This window comes from Callorhinus ursinus, unplaced genomic scaffold (genome assembly GCF_003265705.2).
Source record: "Callorhinus ursinus isolate GAN/ISIS: 27379988/994484 unplaced genomic scaffold, GSC_fseal_2.0 scaffold8, whole genome shotgun sequence".
Taxonomy (NCBI): Eukaryota; Metazoa; Chordata; class Mammalia; order Carnivora; family Otariidae; genus Callorhinus; species Callorhinus ursinus.
Window position 1 is genome coordinate 15722662 of NW_027397070.1, and position 21160 is coordinate 15743821.

Here is a 21160-nt window from a genome sequence, read left to right on the forward strand (position 1 = left end):
GTCCTGAGATGGAGTCCCACACTGGGCTCCCTGCTCAGCTGGGAGCCTACTTTTCCCTCTCCCTCTGCTCCTCCCTGCTGCTTACCTGCTCATTCTTTCTCTCATAAATAAATAAAATCTTTAAAAAAAAAAAAGAAAGAGAGAAAAGTAACTTGAATACACAGCAGACCAATGGTTCTCTAACTTTTGTGTACATCAGAATTGGTGGGAGGACTTATTTTAACAGATTGCTGGTTGCAGAGCTTTGTTTCAGTAAGTCTGGGGTAGGGCCCAAGAATTTGCATTTCAGACAAGTTCCTAGGTGATGCTATCTACTGGTCCAGAACCAGTTTGAGTACAACTGCTATAAGGGAAACATTCACACCAAGTATTACTTCAGGACTACATCTTTTATTTACCAGTCTAGTTAAGTTTTAAGGCCACTGAAATAATTATGAGACTCAATTTTAGTTAATACCACCTCTGATTAGTAAGTTTAGGGGGAAAAAAAAAACTACCTCTAAGGCTAAGAAGGCAAAATGAGAAAGTTCTGAGGCCCTATTTTTGCTTGGCTGCCTTCAACCACAAAAGTTTTTATGAACTTAAAAATAGAAGATCAGGAATATATCAAAATATCAAAACTTAAGTAACTCCTTAACATTGCAATGATGAGAAAGCAAGCATTTTGGTAACATGATTCTGCCTCAGCTCTTTAGAAGGTATACTAATGCAATGTATTTATATTCCTAAAAATATTTAACAACATAGTATCACTGAATGTCTATTTTCAAGTTAAGGGGGGGGATGCTTAAAAGAGCTGCACAAATTGTAAAATTCTCTTTGCCATATTTAATTATTACCTGTTGGAAGGAGGTGGCTGCTGTACCTGAGGACCACGTGTTGCTTGAGTAACGGGTACTTTAGAGAGTCCGAGCATTTCCTGTAAAGAGATGATTTCTGTGAGATCCATTCAATTACTCCTACAAAGATGAAACAACCTCTTACCATGTGCAAGGTCCTGTGCTAGGTATTAGGAACACAAAAATAAAGAACATAAAGTCTCTTTCCTCAGAAAGCAAAAGGTCCAGTTGGGGAGATGATCAGGTAAACAATAACAATACAATGAAATAATCACCATAAGAGAGCAAAGCACAAGATGCTGTAGAAGCAAAGAGGGGTACTAGCTCCGAAATACTTCATTTCTAATTAATAGTCAAAAAGTTACTGTGTAGGGCGCCTGGGTGGCTCAGTTGGTTAAGCGACTGCCTTCGGCTCAGGTCATGATCCTGGAGTCCCGGGATCGAGTCCCACATCAGGCTCCCTGCTCAGCAAGGAGTCTGCTTCTCCCTCTGGCCCTCCCCCCTCTCATGTACTCTCTCTCTTTCTCGCTCTCTCAAATAAATAAATAAATCTTTAAAAAAAAAAAAAAGTTACTGTGTAACTTGAATGTCTGTATTTCTTAACTTATATTCATCCATCCCTTTGAGCAACTATATTTCAAGTATCTGCTATGTGCCAGGCATCTAATGGTAAAGAAAAATATACAGTCCCTGACCTTATGAAATTAAAATCTGGTGAAACAAATAGCAGATAATAAAAATCATTAGCAAAAAAAAGTATAAAATTGCAATTGTAATAAATGTTGTAAAGGAGAGGTACATGGAATCATCTAAAAGGGGTTATAAGGTTCTCTCTCCCACTCCCCCTGCCTGTATTTCCTCTCTCGCTGTGTCTGTTAAATAAATAAAATCTTAATAAATAAATAAATAAAAAGGGTTATAAGGTTCATATACCTTGTATGTTTATATTTCTTAATTTCTGACTTATCGTCTAACCAAACTGCCAGTTTTGTTTTGAATTTTAAATGTGTACAAAATTCCTCTCTAGACACATAAAAATATTTTACTAGTTTTCTTTTTTTTTCTTTAAAGATTTTATTTATTTGACAGAGAGAGAAACGAGAGAGGGAACACAGGCAGGGGGAGTGGGAGAGGGAGAAGCAGGCTTCCCGACGAGCAGGGAGCCTGACGCGAGGCTCGATCCCAGGACCCCGGGACCACGACCCGAGCCGAAGGCAGATGCTCAATGACTGAGCCACCCAGGCGCCCCCTAAAGTTTTCTTGAATTTAGAAATGCTCCATCATGAAGTGATAGAGTAAAAGTAGGTAACAGAAAATCAGAAACTCTAAATATTTGGAAAGAAAAAATACTGAATTAATCCTACGGTATTTCCTATACTCCTAGCAGGAAAAACAACTTTTTACTAAGAACTTACTATGTGTTAGAATCTGTGCTAAACTCTATATATACTCTTTGTTCACACAACAAAATGAAGTAGATTTCTTAGTCCCTGCTTTATAAATGAAAACTGACACTCAGAAAGGCTACATAACTTGCCAAAGGTTACACAACTAGTTAAGTGGCAAAGCAAGATATTAATCCAGGTTTTGCAACAAAGCCCTGTAACAGTTTACAGTATTCTGAGTATTTTCACATTATTTCACTTAGTACTAATAATAGCCTTGTAAAATAGGTATTTATCCCTTTCCACAGAGGATAAGAAAACAAGCAAAGAGATCAACCCAAGATTGCACAACTGGAAGAGTTTAATACTACTTGGGGAGCAAAGACCAAGCTCTTTTCGATGAAATGAATAGAGAAGGAAAATAAAAACATTTTAATGAAGAAGAAAATTTAGTCTGTAATTTTGCTACAAAAAAGGAGGTATTTTATGTGCTACATATGTATTATATAAGCAAAATGTACTCTATAATCAGAGGTAATATTAAACTTTAAATAAATTTACACTTTAAAAATAACAGCAAACACTTACAGGCACAAACCATTTAATTTTCATGACCACACTGTAAGGTAGATACTGTTATTACCTCTCTTCTACAAATGAAAAAAATTAAGGCACAGAAAGACTAAAACTTGCCCACTTTCTCTCCTGTCTCATGTAAACAAATGATCCTCCTCTCTATCCCCTACTATGTCTTCTGAAACCTCACCTCACTCTTGTTTTCACTCACCCTCTTTAGTCTCTCTTTCCCTCCTGTGTATAAACACATTCAAGTGTCCCTCCTAAAGTAAACCTGTTAACTCCGTTCTCTCTCTCAAATTCCCACACTGTTGCCTTCCTTACCTTCAACAAACCTCTTGAAAGAATGCAGATTCTCATTTTCTTCACTTCCTCAAACCTTATTCATGATCTTATTCACTGTTCATTATCCTCCCCATCCAAAGCTGCAAATTCCTCCACTATTTTCTATCTCAATTAACTGTAGCACCACTATCCTGTCTACCAAGCTTCAAATTAGAATCATTTAAAATCATTCTCAAAATCTTCTTTTCTTTTTCATTCTGGGCTACCTGGATGTTCCAAAGTCTGACTTCATGTCTGTGTACTTTATACGAGGCTTACCTATCATCTTCTAGGCTAACTATTCTTAACTGGGGGTTGTAGCAGAATCACTTATAAAGTTTTTCAAAATACTTACATGAACAGTCTTGCCCTCTCAACAACCTCCCAATACAAGCACATGTTCACTTACTCTCTCAGGGTCTAGCAAAATCTCTAAGCAAAAAAAAAATATATTGAAAATATACCCAAATGATCCTAGTAAGCTACACGCAACTCCCTGTCTTGGAAGAAAAGCTTCAATTTGCTCCCAAAATAAAAATGTTGTCCTAGGGTATGAAAAACTGTATACTCTTGGTTCACACATTAGTAACTCTCAAGCTTTAAAATACTCCCCTTGGCAAACATAATAGAAGTGCTTACGTCCTAAATGAGATGTCAAGAAACCAAAGTTAACATTCATTCTATGGTTGCTTTCCCTCAGTCTTCAGCATGACTTCCATAAGCCCTTTAAATCTCTAGCAAAATACCTTCAGTTTCACCATCAAAAGTTAGGGGTCTTCAATCTGTATAATAACAATTTAAGGGAAATGAAAGAAAACTGATACCAACACTAAATTTAAAGCCTTTGTTAGAATGTAATTAATCATTCATCTTAATATATTTTCTACAAACTTATATCAGAATGCATTTATAGACATTTACGGAGTGGTGCCCACAGATAAGATCAAACTACCATACTTGCTGTTTACCTGCAGTTGTTTGGCAGACAGATCTTTTGTTCCTCTGAACACATAGCTTTTTGAAATGCCCTCACATCCAAGTTCATGAACCTGTACCATTCTCCCAAAAGTAATAAGTCCAACCAAAGCTGTAGGTGGTAAAAGACTTAAAGACATCTGCATAGATTCTTTCAGAGCTTGTAAATCTTCATCTTCCATGCAAGTATCAACCACATAGAGGAATATCAAAGGCATCTGAGGACCACGCTTTTAAAAAATGTTGCAATAAGAAAATAATGTTAATGCATTAATACTCAGCACAATATACAAGAACAATTAGTAGAAGACTTAAATAATTTACAGTACATTCATACAATGAAATCTTAAGTCATTTCAGAAATGAAACAAGTTACATATGAACAGAGAGATATGTAAGACCTATCAAGAGAAAAATTAAATTTAAAAACATTTATAGTTTCAAAAGCTTTTGATTTGTTTAATTGCATGAGGCTTCATTTTCTTTAACAAGTATTTATTTCTCTTAAAATAAAAAAACAGTAGCTATAAAGTTTAAAAACAAAATAAGGTAATTTTTGGGGCGCCTGCGTGGCTCAGTCGTTAAGCGTCTGCCTTCGGCTCAGGTCGTGATCCCAGCCAGGGTCCTGGGATCGAGCCCCACATCGGGCTCCCTGCTCCGCGGAGAAGCCTGCTACTCTCCCTGCTTGTGTTCCCTCTCTCGCTATGTCTCTCTCTGTCAAATAAATAAATAAAATCTTTAAAAAAAAAAAAAGGTAATTTTTATAAAATAATTATCTAAACCTGAATCAGACTGCAAAAGAACTGGAAACTAGGTAGGCTGGACAAATTACTTACTGGCTCAAGTGAACCATATTCTGCTTTCTCTACAACATTCATAAAGGATAATATCACTTTAATACTTAAGTATGTAAACAACTATGTAAAGTCATTCAGAAAGGGAAGAAAAATGACTTTCTTAACAAGGACCAATGCAAGAGTAACTTTATTAATTAGACTTGGGGAAATATCAGGTTCTAGCATCATATTAATAGAAAAGTATTTCTGAGGCATCTGCAGGTTAGTTCAGAAATATAACCTCCCAACTACATAACAACATTGACACTGTACTGTTTATTGATCTACTCAGCATAGCAAATCATCACATCACCCAATATCCTGGCCACCCATTAAATAACTACAACAGAGAAATTACCTTGTTCAAATTGATTAGGATAGCTCTTACCTCTTAAATGCTCCATCAATTCAATGTGAGAATCAAGAATGATGCCCTTTAAGTCATCTCAACTTAACAATTATTTTGGTATAAAGTAAATTACTAGATATTTAAAACTTTGTTAAGGATTTATTCTTATGTTCTTACCAAAACTACATATTCAATACTAGAAAACTGAGGTAAAAGCTCAGCAGGTTGATTCAGTTCAGATATACCAGCATAAGTAGGTGGAAACTGTGGGGAAAAAAAACAAAAATTTTTAACAAATTATTTACCAGAAAGAGTAATGAAATTCTAAACTGCAAATAATTTTCTGCATTTAGTAATTAAAAAGTATTTGTCATATGAAAAATTTCATCTTTTTTTAAATATGCATTTTTCTACATATTTAGACCAGTACCAAAGCATTAACATCTGCATTAGGGGTTTTCTTACCTGATTCCTTTGATAACAAAAGTTGCAAGCCCAGAGTTTTGCTCGATAATCCACCTGACTGTTTTAAGAAAAGATAAAAAAGAGCTCATGTTTCAGTTCAATTGTACAATGAACCTAATTTTAATAAAATTCTTTCTGAAACATGAACACATCCAAATTAACAGTTACAGTGATCTTTAAAGGTAATTACTTTTAGATGTTGCCAATATCTAATTGATACTTTTAGCATATACAATTTCACCTAAATGAACATAACTTTTAATATACAGGAAATATCAATAAAATTAAGATAATCCTTTTTTCTTCAAATGATTTGGTAACTTCTACACTCAGATCTAGAAAACATTTATTTAATTCAAAAATATATTTACTGAATGCCTAATATGTGCCAGCCATTATTCCAGCAGTAAATACAGCAGTAAATAAGAGATCAAAGGTCCATGTTATCATGGAGCTTATAATCTAGAACAGAAAGACATATCAGAAAAATAGATGCATAAACACAGAAGATACTTTCAGATAGTGATAATAAGAGATTAAAGATAACAGAGCAGGGTGTGAGAATGTGTTTAGGAGGGCTACTTTAAAAGAAAGCCTTTTTAAATAAACAACTGAAATGTGATCTAAATGAAAAGGAACCAGTCAATCCAGGCAGAGCAATCCAGGCAGAATATATAGCTATTGCACAAGTTTCAAGGTAGGAATAAATCTGGATGCTCAAGGATCCGAAAGAGAGTAAAGTATAATGTAGATAACAATAAGGAAAATGGGTAACATAAGATGAAAGCAGAAATATACAAAGGCTAGGTGATATAGGTTTAAGCCTTGACAAGCAGTTTGGATTTTTCATTGCAAGTATAGTAAGACACTACTGAAGGATTTTAATAATCTGATATGCATTTCTAACACTCTAGCTTCTGGATAAATAATAAACTGCTGAAAGACAAGAATGGAAACAGGGTGGCCATTTAGGAGGATAATTAAATTGTCCAGAAAAAAAGATGGTGTATCTTTAAGTAGAGTGTACTAGCAGAATCAGTAGTACAGAATGTAAGAGACAGAATCAGTAATGTTCTGGAGGCAGAATCAGAGCTGCTAGTGGACTGGGTGGGGAGAGAGGGTAGAAAGAGGAATAAAAGATGATTCTTGATATTCTCGTTTATGCATTAAGAAATTAACATTTCTGGGGTGCCTGGGTGGCTCAGTCGTTAAGAGTCTGCCTTCGGCTCAGGTCATGATCCCAGGGTCCTGGGACCGAGCCCCACATCAGGCTCCCTGCTCCGTGGGAAGCCTGCTTCTCCCTCTCCCACTCCCCCTGCTTGTGTTCCCTCTCTTGCTGTCTCTTTCTGTCAAATAAATAAATAAAATCTTAAAAAAAAAAAAAAGAAATTAACATTTTCAAATACCATACCACTCAATTATGACTTTTCTAATGACAAGATGGGTCTAATGACACACAGCCAGCACCAGTATCTAGAGATACTAGTGACAGGATCTAACAGTTCATATAGTGACAATCTTACCTTTGGTCTCTTATCAACTCATTACAACTAGAATATCCTTCAATTTTACAGCACTTTGGATTTCAGTATCCTAATCCGAAAAATTATAACAAAAACATTCTCTATAAATGAGCAAGAAAGAAACTATAATTTTAAATAGTATTGCCACGTAAGTTTTTTTCACTATATTTTAATTACCATAAAGGATTCAGAACTGCACGGCAAGTGGTCCTACTACACAGAACAGGTTCATACTGAATAGGTGGTAAATCAGGTCTCTCCTTCAGGGGTGTAAATAGGGCTGCTACTGGAACGACCATTCTTGTAGCTTCCAGTCGACTTGATGGCCAAACATTCCAACTAAATCGGACTCCATCTCGTTCTTCATTTTGTTGGATGAATTCCAAATACGTTGTCATCGTAGAGCCTGATGGTTATGTCTGTGACAAATTAAAGATGTTTAAAAATCTTTTTTTTCTTTACAGATTTTATTCTTTTATTTGACAGAGAGAGAGCTCAAGCAGAGAGAGTGGCAGACAGAGGGAGAGGGAGAAGCAGGCTCCCTGGACGTGGGGCTCAATCCCAGGACCCTGGGATGATGACCTGAGCCGAAGGCAGACACTTGACATACTGAGCCACCCAGGCACCCCTAAAAATCCTCTTAAGGAAAACTAAAATAAGTATGTTTTTCCCCACTTACAGCAATATTAATCCATGAGAAATCATAGCCAAATAAAAGTATTTAGGGCGCCTGGGTGGCTCAGTTGGTTAAACGACTGCCTTCAGCTCAGGTCATGATCCTGGAGTCCCGGGATCGAGTCCCACATTGGGCTCCCTGCTCAGCAGGGAGTCTGCTTCTCCCTCTGACCCTCTTCCCTCTCGTGCTTTCTATCTCTCATTCTCTCTCTCTCTCAAATAAATAAAAATCTTTAAAAAAAAATAAAAGTATTTATCTCAGAAAAAAAATTCACAAGCAACAATAACCTTACTTATAACAAAATGACTAATGACTCTACAGAACCTAGTGCTCATTAGGCCCAGTAAGAAGGTTTTTTTTGGTTTGGTTTGGTTTTTAAGATTTTATTTATTTATTTGACAGAGAGAGAATGTGCACAAGCAGGGGGAGCGGCAGGCAGAGGGAGAAGGAGAAGCAGACTCCCCGATGAGCAGGGAGCCCAATGCTCCCTGGGGCGGGGGGGGGGGGGGGGGGGGGCCCCTCCCCGGGACCCCGAAACAACACCCGAGCCCCAAAAGAAAACCCTTAACCGACTAAGCCACCCAAGCGCCCCCCCAGTAAGGGGTATTTTATCCTTTTTTATTCATTCTGAAAATAAAAAAAACTACAGCAAAAAAAATAGTAAAATAGGTATCCTATTTATTTAAGGGTGTATAGGAAAGAAAGGCAAAGATGGGGAAAAATTTAGATCCCACATTTTCCATATCAGCCCTCTAAGTTACACTTTTCTAATGAACAGATTATCAAAAACATTAAATTCTAAAGCTCATATGGTTTTCTAACCAGAAGATGACAAGTTTCCACAAAACATGCTAGAAGAGAATGCTTAACAATGCATAACAAAAACATTTTTTCCAAAACTGGGTACTTCTATTTTGGACAATTTTTTTTATTGTGCAAATACAGGACCATTTGTGGCACAATACATAAAATGCTTGCTAAGTGGTGTTCTGTATGATTTACGTGCCATTTGACTTCTTTTGGAAGAAACTTAATTCAGAATATTTTTAACATTCCAACATTCCAACTTAGGAGAGCATTTTAAACTCTAATTTGAGACATACAATTTCAATATAATCACTTAAATTTAGTAGCAGGGGAAGGAGGATGCTGCTCTCGTTAGGGCCCAGTAGCAAGAGACATCTCCATCTTGTTACCCTTACCGCCTACCTAGAAAGCCAGCTTTCCTACCTCGGCAACAGTCCTATCCACATTCTCAAACTGCAACAGTGATTAGTGAGGGAAGGAAACGGTAAAATTTAAAGTTCTGAGAGAACAGAGAGTTTCAAGTGCTAAGTGGCTGGCCAAAATATTTGTAGGAGAGATGAAAGATATCAACAATTGAAGAATTATGAAAGTAGGGTGCCTTCATAATTTGCTAAGAATGACAACAGGATGAGGAACTGATTCTAAAATGTAACTGAGGAAAAAAAAGGTATCATTTGAAAAAAGCATATTGAATATAATAATTTTAATTTTAGAAACATTTTCAAATAGATCTTGTTAATAAAAATTACAGAAAGCAAAGCTTAACAAATCTAGGTATTTCTCTTCCTTAACAGCTAAGAATTTTTTTTCTTTAAAAGAAATAAGAATGTTACATATTAAATACACCTCAGTTAAAAAATAAAAGAAAAATTAAACACTGTATTTCCTATCAGAATCTCAGAGACCACTAGAGAACTGTGTGCTGATCAAGAGCGAACACAGATTTTTCAAAGGTTGATAAGGGATAAAGAGGAATCCTAAGATAACGAAACTTGTTTAGAAAAGATGATCTTCAAGGTAAATATAGAAGCCAGATTTGAGAAGAATAGTATGAGTTTTCAAGAAAAAGTGGGTGTTGAAAAATAATGATAAAACAAATGTCTGGAATAGCGAGAGAACAGTTAGACGCCAACCTCAGTTTTAAAGGAGAAACAGCTTCCTCTGGGAGAGAAATCTAGGTTTAGCAACAGCTTCCATGCTACACATGTGAATATAAACCCCAGGACTGAGGCGCCTGGGTGGCTCAGTCGTTAAGCATCTGCCTTCAGCTCTGGTCATGATCCCAGGGTCCCGAATCGAGCCAGCAACAAGCCCAGCATCAAGCCCTGCATCAGGCTCCCTGCTCAGCGGGAAGCCTGCTTCTCCTTCTCCCCCTGCTTGTGTTCCCTCTCTAGCTGTCTGTCTCTCTCTGCCAAAAAATGGATAAAATCTTTAAATAAATAAATAAACAAACATACAAACCCCAGCACTATGCAATCCCTCCCATTATTTCTACAGAACAAAAAGCAAATGAAGTTTTCCATTTTTGCGTGCAGAATCAAATCTATATAATCTGAAATGTATCATCAAAAAAAATTTAGTTAGAATTTTAAAAAATAAAATACATCACCAAAAAGCATTAAAATACCTATTAAAATACTAGACCAATCAAGGTTTTTCATCTGAACCATAAAAACACAAAAAATGTTTTGACTATTTTCTCAATTATCCAAAAATGGTACATAACTAGTATTTAGATATTTGACATACTCTTTCTCAACTGATGAAGTGAATCTGTCACCTGGAAAATAATTGACAGTAGTTATTAACAAAGATAAAAATTGAGCGTTCAAGCAAATATAAAAAAAAATTTTTAAAGATATTATTTATTTATTTGACAGAGAAAGAGTGTACAAGCAGGGGGAGTGGCAGACAGAGGAAGATGGAGAAGCAGGCTCCCCGCTGAGCAGAGAGTTTGATAGGGCTCTATCTCAGGGTCCTGGGATCGTGACATGAGCTGAAGGCAGACGCTTAACCCACTCAGCCACCCAGGCACCCTACAAATATCAAAATATTTGAAAACCTGTGTCCATGACCCTGAGCTTCACAGCTGGCTAGTATGTAAAGATTTTTCTGATAAGATTGGTGCTGATATTAATGTGAATTTTCTATTGTTATAATGAAACATGTCAACATTTAGAAAATATACTTTATTCAGTGAAGCAAAATCTCCCAAATGATCAATTCATGATATTACAAAATCATGCATGGATATAGATCCAAAGTACAGGACAGACCAATGAATTTTAATGCAATAGAATACAAAAAGTTCATTTCTAAGATTTCAGACTTCACACTGTTATTAACCCTTGATTTCTGGGGCGCCTGGGTGGCTCAGTCGTTAAGCGTCTGCCTTCGGCTCAGGTCATGATCCCGGGGTCCTGGGATCGAGCCCCGCATCGGGCTCCCAGCTCTGTTGGAGGCCTGCTTCTCCCTCTCCCACTCCCTCTGCTTGTGTTCCCTCTCTCACTGTGTCTCTATCAAATAAATAAATAAAATCTTTAAAAAAAAAGAACAAACCCTTGATTTCTGAATTAAAACTGTCAAGTTGTGGTTTAGTACCAAAGAAGAATATGCACAATTATATGGAAAAGCTATTAAAATATTCCTTTTTCCCAGTACATATCTATGTGAGGCCAGACTTCTTTCATACAGTTCAAGCAAAATAACATATCACAATAGACCGAATGCAGAAGTAGATATGAAAATCCACCTGTTTTCTATTAAGGCAGGGGTGGATTTTTGGGTTTTTTTGGGGGGGATCCTCAATAATGTTTAAGAGTCCAAAGAGATCCTAAGAACCAAGGTCTTAGGGCACCTGGGTGGTTCAGTTGGTTAGACGTCTGCCTTCGGCTCAGGTCATGATCCCAGGGTCCTGGGATCAAGTCCTGTGTCCGGCTCCTTGCTCAGAGGGGAGCCTGCTTCTCCCTCTCCCTTGCCTGCCGCTCCCCCTGCCTGTGTTCTCTCTTTGTCAAATAAATAAATAAAATTCTTTAATTAAAAAAAAAAGACAAAAGAACCAAGGTCTTGGGACATTAGGGCTTAATTCAATCAGAGAGCCTAGTAGACAAAGGCTCTGAGACTTAGCATAAAGACATTTACACACAATAGCCAGGTTTAAGTTTTTGTAAGTAACAAGGCTGGACTGTAACATCCTTCCTTTTAATATGACATATGAAATATCACCTGTGTGATGTTTGAGCACAATTACCCTCCTTTTCCTCTCTGCTCTAATATCATATTTGTTCACTAAATCACATCTATTTTATTTTGTACATTCTCACTTTCCATCACTATTTTGAAAAAGTCCCACCTATTTCTTCTTAACTGGTCCAATAACATGGCCATGCACAACACCTCCCTGACTTCCCTCACCTTTCCAAGGTAGGAATTGCTCAATTTTAAAACTAATTCTAGTACAAACCTTTCCACGCTGGGCCTCATATCCAACAATGGCATATCTGAAATAAATTCCTTTTACAAACTAGCTTTTTATAAAATGGCATTATTTGATCAGCACTCTGTCCCCTAATCTTATGTTTAAACCAAATAAATATGATTCAGACACTGTATGAGGATGGAGATTTAAAATACTACTCATAATATTTTTTTAAAGTGGTACAAAACACAAAAGACTACGCTAAAGAAATGTCTCCTTTCCCAGCACAACTTATAATCAGTAGGACTTACTTTAGTTAAATAATTTCTCATGGTATAACTAAAAGCAAAGAAGCAAAGCATTATGTCTCTTTAACCTAACATATCAAATACATGCCCACAGTATTTTTAAAAGCTTCTCCTATTCAATAATAATTGGGAGTTTGCAATATTCCAATTTTAGCACTTTTATAGATCCTAAGTGAAAAATATCCTAAACTGCAAGTAAAATTTGAGTGTCTTCCAATCAGATGTATTTAACAACTAAGTGTGCCTCTCTACTTTTCAGTTGTAAAATCCTCAATGAAGTATTTTCAACTGCTTTCCATGCCTAGCTTTATGATCTTGAACAATTCACGTGAATTCAACATACACCAGAGATTATATGTACATTGGCTGTGCTTTTCCTTTCCCACCAAATCCGGAAAACGCTAGCACAACAGAAAAATTGGTCCGATTTGAAAACTGCACTCTACTTGTAATCGAGGCCTAAGGCGTTAGCTTGACCTGGCACTTAATTCTCCTATTCCCCTTTGACTCCCAAGGCCGAACTACCGGTGACGAAGTCACCTGGGTTCAAAGTCTAGGGCACTTCAGATCAGACAAGGTATGAACCAAGAAGCCCAAGTGTCCAGAAGCGCTGATAAGCTGGGGTGAGGAAGAAGGGTCGCCCGGAAGGCAGGGGTGGGTGCTCGGCGAGATGCTGAACAGCCGTTTTTGACCCGACTCCCACCTTTCGCACCTTATCCAGGGAAGCTTGGTGAGGGGCCCGGGCCTCCAGGCCCCGTTAGAACGAAGCAGAGTGGTGGGTGAGACAGCGAAGGGGAGAGGATTCAAAGGTGCCTCCGCCGGCCGGTCGCTGGCGCCGGCACGCCCGCCTGCTCCGGGGCACCAAGAGGGCAGAACGGGCACCACCCCAGAGACCCCGGCCCACCCGCCTGCCGCCCCACGGCCGCACAGCTTCCCCTCCCCCGCTTTCCGCTGAGCGCCGGCAGCCCCGAAGTCAGTCCTTACCACAGTGCCCCCAAACAAGACCCGCGCCGGTCGCAGCCACCGCCTTGCAAAATCGGTCCTTTCCGCCGACCTGAGCAACCGTGGCACTGCAATCAGCGCCGGCGCCGCCTCGCCCCCTGCCTCCGCGCAGAACACCGCAGGGCCAACATGGCTGGTGCCGCCTCTGCCACGTCAAGGGGTGAAGGGGCGGGGCGACCGCGCCAGGGAACAGAAGGGGAGAGTGCGGGACCCCGCGGAGTGGAGCGTGGATAGGGCACGAGGAGGAGAGAGGGGAGGGGAAGGGGCGTGGACGGAGCCGGGGCGGGGCTCCCGGAGGAGGGAGCGAATGGGGAGGGTGCGGCACCCGGGCGGAACTGTAAGGGGTGGGGACGAGGAGGAGAAAGGGAGGGAAGGGGCGGCGACGGAGCCTGGGGGGCGGGGCAACCGCGCCAAACCTTGCGGGGGACCACGGGAGGGGAGAGGGACCCCAGCGGAATTGGAGCGCCTTAACCCTTTCTCGGCAGCCTCGGCGGATTCCACTCCCTGAGGGCCGCAGGCGAGAATGAGAACTTCTGTCGCCATTCAGACTCCTCAAATCGCAGGAGGGGGCGTCCGTAGGACATCCTCTCCTGTAAGGCCCTGGTTGATTCCTAGAACCACAAAACCACATCTCTCCTAAAAAATCAAAGTGAAAAGTTCGTTTTTTCACCTAGTGCAACAAATATTTACTGAACACTACTATGTGCCAGGTACAGTAGCAATGCTGGTGATATGACATAGACAAAACAGGCCAAAATACCTGGCCTGTACATTGGATTTTTGTATTCCTAGACAGTCCACCTCTTTCCTCCTACACTGCATCTGCCAACCCTCCTCCTCACCACTACAATCTCTGGCTGCTTAATCTTAAGGCGTTTTCTGCTTCTCTTTCCAAGGAAAGAGCTGAGCAAAATGGGAGAGAGAAACAGGTTGTTAAGACATTAGAGCTTGGTGGTCTGGAGCACCCCATCCTTAAGCGAGGGGTTGCTCATGGAATTAATTCCATATATGACAACACCTAAAATCCAGTCAGGCTTAGCCTTATAAGCATTTTTAAGGAGTAGGAAAAAAGACCCAACCTTTGTTCTTCATTATAGTTGAGAAATAAGATGCACACCAATCATATATTTTCTGCCTATAATGTGTATGCTAAGGTTGTTTTTTAAGGTAGAAGAGGATGCTTTTGCTTGTCAAATTTAAATACAATCCTGAAGAGGAAATGGGAATCAAACACAAAAATTCAGTGTAGGCCTGCAAATAAAGTGAGCTCAGGATGCTATCTTAATGAGGATTCTTGACTTAAAGTACAGCAAGTAAAGAGCTGTGGGCAATGGTAAAAAGGTGGAATAAGGACATTCACAAAAAAGAAGCAAGATCCAAGAATGAGTAGGGTAAATAGACATAGATGAGAGGATCCATGGGAAATCTGGAATTCAGTGAGGAATAAACCAAAGTGTAGCACCTTTGATAATTTCATTCATTTCGTGGTCCCCAGAAATGCATCTTTGCCTTGCAGCTCAATGAAACCTAAGAAGTCATAAATCCCTTGTTCTTAGCTGAACAAAGGCCTGTGTTCCCTATTACAATGAAATAGATATTAGGATGGGAAATAAATTTATTTATATCCATCTTCATTGTACTTTACGATGAATGAGTTATAGCATCAAGATCTACTGGACTCAACTTTAGTTTTGGGGGGTTTCTTTTTTTTGGAGTTCTGTATGTAAGAATCCATGTTTCGTGACTTTTATTCTTTCTTAGAGTTCTTCCAAAGAACAGAGAAAATAATTTTTAAAAATAGAATAAAACTTATTCTATTTGTAATTGCCTTATTGGTCCATTGGACTCTTATAAATCTAGAATATATCATGGGACCTTACTGATCTTATTTTTCTATATCTGGAAATATTCTGCTAATTCATCATCCATGGAATTATTTACCCATCAATTATTCAAGCTCTTTAAAAAAAACTAAAATAGGGGTGCCTGGATAGCTCAGTCTGTTGACCATCTGCCTTTGGCTCAGGTCATGATCCCAGAGTCCTGGGATCAAGCCCTGAATCCAATCCCGCTCCCTGCTCAGCAGGGAGCCAGTTTCTCACTCTCCTGATCCCACTGCTTGTGCTCTCTCTTCCTCTCTGTCAAATAAATAAATAATCTTTTAAAAATTTTAAATTAAAAAGACTAAAATAATAAGAAAATGGAAGAACAATAGAATTACCAAAGATGATACAGTAGTGAAGTAGGTCATATTGCATTTTCTTCTTGCAATGCTCAAAGTACTGCAGCATTTTTCAAGATTTTTGTACTATGCTTTTAGTTTTCAATAAATATAAGAATTCAGAATTTGGAAGATGAATGCAGAGATACAGAGAACAGTAATCTAGATCCTGATAATGACAGTGAAATCTTAAACTGTGGATCTTCATTTTTTTTAAAGATCTTATTTATTTGAGAGAGAGCATGGAGGGGGGCAGGGGCAGAGGAAGAAGCAGACTCCCTGCTGAGCCGGGAGCCCAGCGTGGGGCTCGATTCCGGGACCCTCGGATCATGACCTGAGCTGAAGGTAGACACTTAACCAACTGAACCACCCAGGCGCCCCAAACTGTGAATCTTTACATTACTATCTCCTAGAATTTCTCAAACTCAAGTATCAGTGAGCTAATATTATTTCTTTTTTTGTTTGTTTTCTCAATTTTTATTTAAATTTTATTTTATTTTTTAAAATATTTTATTTATTTATTTGACAGAGAGAGAGGCAGTGAGAGAGGGAACACAAGCAGGGGGAGTGGGAGAGGGAGAAACAGGCCTCCCGCCGAGCAGGGAGCCTGATGCGGGGCTTGATCTCAGGACCCTGGGATCACGACCCGAGCCGAAGGCAGACACCTAACGACTGAGCCACCCAGGTGCCCCTTAAATTTTAGTTAATTAACAATGCAATATCGGTTTCAGGAGTAAAATTCACTGGTTCATCACTTATGGGCACTTATGGGCACACCAAGTGCCCATCACCCCTCTAGCCCATCTCCCCACACACCTCCCTCCATCAACCCTATGTTCTCTATCCTTAAGAGTCTCTTTTAACTGACTGAGCCACCCAGGCGCCCCTATATTGTATCTTTGTAAATGTTGTTTTCTCTATGTTTGCCACCAGTATATAAAAATATAGTTGAATTTTGTATATTGACCTTGATCTAAAAGTCTTGACAACTTAACATATTAATTCCAACAGTAGTATATAAATTCTTTCAGACTTTCTACTTTTATAAACATGTCATCTATGATGATCTATGTGATCACTAAACCTGGTAATGCATACTACATTAAAGACAACTTACACCACCCCACTTTTCTCTTCCCTTTTACCCAGGTGCCCTGAAATATGTTATTTTTATCCAGTTATTCATTCAAAAGGAATAACTTGATATGTGCTCTTAGCAAAATGAGACCATCCTGATTATTCTTGCAAAATATTGTGTAATCAAGTTCTTCATGACAGTATTCTTTTATGATGTTTATATGGATAAATTTACTTGATATGATTCTTAAGTAGACAAATGCTAATAATGGTAGTCGTGTATACTAAGATGATAGGAAGGAAACAGATACCCTAGAAATTAAAAATTCTTTGGGTTGGGGTGCCTGGGTGGCTCAGTCAATTGAGTAGTCCAACTCTTGATTTCAGCTCAGGTTGTGACTGTGGGGTCATGGGAGCAAGCCCTGTTTGGCTCCCCACTCAGCAGGGAGTCTGCTTGAGGATTCTCTCACTCCCTCTCCCTTTGGCCCTCCCCTCTCACTTGCATGCTTGCTCTCTCTTCCTCTGTCTCTCATAAATAAATAAAATCTTTTTTTAAAAATTTTAGGGGTACCTGGGTGGTTCAGTTGGTTTAGCGTCTGCCTTCGGCTCAAGTCATGATCCCAGAGTCCTGGGATTGAGCCCCACATTGGGCTCCCTGCTCAGCAGGGAGGCTGTTTCTCCCTCTGCCTCTGCCCCTTCCCCTGCTTGCATTCTCTCTCTCTGTCAAAATAAATAAATAAAATCTTTTTAAAAATAAATAAATAATTTTAAAAATTAAAAAAAACATTTTAATTCTTTGGGTTGCTTATTTATAAAACTAAAAGTACAAAAGTTTGGCAATTAGGGAGCCAAAATGATGTCTGTCCTCTTTTCAACAAAATTCAACCTTTTTAAAGGTCTCAAAAAACTCTTCAGGTCCTGTGTTTTGATGATACAAATGCACAAAGAACCAGAGGTAACAATTAGCTAGGATATAGTAATGAAGCATTTGAAATCTGCAATCACTATTTACAAGATGGGTATGTTCCAGACTCATGCATCACAGTTGCATTCAGAGGACATTGCCCATTTGGGATATGTCTTAAAACCAGAAAAATATGGAATAAAAATTGGGATTTGCTATATTTAGATAGTTACCTAAATTTCCAGTAAAGTTGTTTTCCATTATGCCTTTACTCTTTTTTTATAACAGTGTACTCTTTTTATAACAGCTTTGAATATCCCTTTACTCTAATTTGTATAAATAACTCATGAAATGATATAAAAATATAAAAATTAAAGAGTCCATTGGACTTAGATTATAAATGGTGAAGACTATTTTTCTTGGTATACTTAAAGTTAAGAGGTTTTGATTTGAGGAAGAGAAGAATAGAGAGAGAATGGAAAATATCTTAAGCTCCTGGGAAAGGAGAATTAGACTAGGAATTGGAGAAAGGGAAGATTCTCCTAAAACAACCTTCTCTAGCTTTCTAACTTACTCTATAGACATCCCTAGCCCAAGGCATTTGAGATTAATCTTTGAATCTGAAGGATATTTGGGGGGGTTTTTTTGTTGTTTTTTTAAAATTTTATTTATTTGACGGGGGTGGGGGGGAGGGAGAGCACAAGCAAGGGGAGCAGCAGGCAGAGGGAGAGGGAGAAACGGGCTCCTAGCCTGATGCGGGGCTTGATCCCAAGACCCCGTTCTCATGACCTGAGTCCAGGTCAGACACTTAACCAACTGAGCTACCCAGGTGCCCCTGAAGGATATTTGTTAAACATTTACCAACATGCAACTGATTATAATTGTTTACTTTCATTACACCACCTTGTACAGATCCTGGCACAAAATAATTATTCCTTAAATGTTCATGAATGTGTAGCAGCTCTTTCTGCCCACAGGTCTTGTTCCCATGCTTTAATAAAACCACCACCATTTTGCACACACACAAGAAAAAAATGTTCCTGAATGTGCATGAAAACCTAAACAATCATAAATTATTATGATTATTATTGGGACATCTAGGTGACACAGTCGGTTAACCATCTGACTACTGATTTCAGGTCAGGTCGTGATCTCAGGGTCTTAAGATCAAGTCCTGGGGCGCCTGGGTGGCTCAGTCGTTAAGTGCCTGCCTTCAGATCGGGTCATGATCCCAGGGTCCTGGGATCGAGCCCCACATCAGGCTCTCTGCTCAGCGGGAAGCCTGCTTCTCCCTCTCCCACTCCCCCTGCTTGTGTTCCCTCTCTTGCTGTGTCTCTCTCTGTCAAATAAATAAATAAAATCTTTAAAAAAAAAAAAAAGATCAAGTCCTTCATGGGGCTCTGCACTCAGAGGGGAGTCAGCTTGAGATTCTCCCTCTCCCTCTCCCTCCACCCCTCCCTGCCCCTCTCTCTAAAATAATTAAATCAATCTTTAAAAAGAGAAAGAGAAAGAGAGAGGGAGAGGTTCTAGAGTCAAATAAAGTCTGGAAGCACCAGTTAAATTATGTAAAATAGGTCTCTTGACTTGTCAGGGGTTTTAGTATGCTAATATTCATTGTGAATCTTTAAGCACAGTATTTAAATACATTTCCCAAAGATATTTGACCTTTGGAACTTTTTTTCCAGGAACTATCTGGGATCAAGTATTATAAATACCCTATGACTTTGTTTTCAGTCATTAATTACCTTAAATACTAGTTAATGTGTAACAACCAGTATTTTCCTGTGTACTTCTAAACCCACGGATATTTCTCAACTGAAGATTCCAGAACTTTGAACAGTGTAAAGGGAAGTGTAATGTAAACTACTTAGAATTTTATATGGTCACCACCAGATGGAGCTTTCCCCAGTACTTTTTTTTTTTTTTTTTTTGGTTTAACCCATTTTCTAGTATAAATCAAGTGCCTGCAGTTTTTTCTAACATGAATTCTCTTCCATTTGTTCAGATGGTGACATTACATGGCACCCACCAACTATTTTTGTAGTACTCACTAGAAAAAGCAATACTTAGATTGTTCTAACTTTGAATTTTCAGCATCAACAGTGTGTCAAGTCCATGTATATAGGATATCATGTGTCTGGGGCTCTAGTCTGCACACACAACTACTACTACAGTCACATTAAATATAGTAATAATAAATAAGGCTAATTTATAAATTACACATGAGAGTTATAGAATTCTAAATTCAAATAGACCTTACTGATCATTTGGTCTAATCCCTATACAGGACAATGAATTAAAGATAAGAGAGATTAAATAGCATATCCAGGATCGAGGTGCTGGTGCCCATTTAAAACCTGTAACACTGAGTTTTCATTTCATGCATGTCTTTTGCCCTTTAAATGCTGACAAGACTTGCCTTTAAACTTTCTAGCTCTTGCTCAAACAGCAACTGTTTCTATTCCACAGAGTGCCTCACCAGTATTATACTCCAATATCACTTCATTCTGCCACTCTATCAACTCCAGAATGATTACTAAGAGTTTATTTAATCAAACTAAACAAATGAAATCCTTTGATCTACTCTTAAACCATTTATAGTAATGCAAAGAAACAAATCATAGTTATATACTGACAGATTGTTTTTCTTTTTATATACACAGGATTTTTGTTTTATTTTATTCTTTTAAGTAGGCTCCATGCTCAACAGGGGGCTCGAATTCACAACCCTGAGATCAAGAGTGGCATGCTCTACCAATCGCACCAGCGAGGTGCCCCTTCTTTTTATCTTTTATTTGATTTGTAAAGAACATAAGAATTCTTAAAACTCATGTAGCAAAGAAGGGAACTTCTCTACTTTAAAAGGAAGGAACTAGATTTGTGTTTTTACTTTAAAAGAGGAGTAAAGTTTTTGTTTTGTTTCATTTTCTATAATTTTTTTTAAAGATTTTATTTATTTATTTGACAGAGAGAGAGACACAGCGAGAGAGGGAACACAAGCAGGGGGAGTGGGACAGGGAGAAGCAGGCTCCCCACGGAGCAGGGAGCCCGAATGTGGGGCTCGATCCCAAGACCCTGAGATCATGACCCGAGCCAAAGGCAGATGCCTAACGACTGAGCCACCCAGGTGCCCCTCATTTTCTATAAATAAACTAGTCCTTGCCTTGATTTTCTGATATCAAGTCAGCTTTGTAGTCTTCTTTGTGCACCTGGACTCCAGTGTTGGAGGATAGCATTCTCAAAGAGACAGAGAGATGGAGACATAGAGACAGAGAGATTAAAGAGACTGCTCGTGCTCAGAGGGTAGGTACTAAGACTAGAAATCTGGGTGCCTGGGTGGCTCAGTCAGTTAAGTGTCTGCCTTCGGCTCAGGTCATGATCTTGGGGTCCTGGGATCGAGCCCTGCACAGGGCTCCCTGATCAGCGGGGGGTCTACCTCTCCCTCTACTCCTCCCCACCGTTTGTGCTCTCTCTC

At 38.9% G+C, this 21160-nt stretch overlaps 1 protein-coding gene across 3 annotated transcripts in view; it reads right to left on the bottom strand.

Moving 5' to 3' along the window:
- Window positions 1-21160, bottom strand: part of SEC23A (SEC23 homolog A, COPII coat complex component) — a 72618-nt gene that overhangs the window by 47644 nt on the left and 3814 nt on the right. Inside the window, exons 1-6 of one of the 3 annotated variants that reach the window (XM_073895134.1) lie at window positions 13466-13688; window positions 7450-7691; window positions 5750-5807; window positions 5462-5548; window positions 4093-4329; window positions 840-919 (exon numbers count right to left, since the gene is read on the bottom strand). In XM_073895134.1, the coding sequence (XP_073751235.1) occupies window positions 840-919; window positions 4093-4329; window positions 5462-5548; window positions 5750-5807; window positions 7450-7670 (683 nt within the window). In that variant the 5' untranslated portion in view covers window positions 7671-7691; window positions 13466-13688. Of the gene's footprint in view, window positions 1-839; window positions 920-4092; window positions 4330-5461; window positions 5549-5749; window positions 5808-7449; window positions 7692-13465; window positions 13689-21160 lie in introns of those variants that run through there. The other 2 variants (XM_025870148.2, XM_073895133.1) reach the window with 2 other exon arrangements.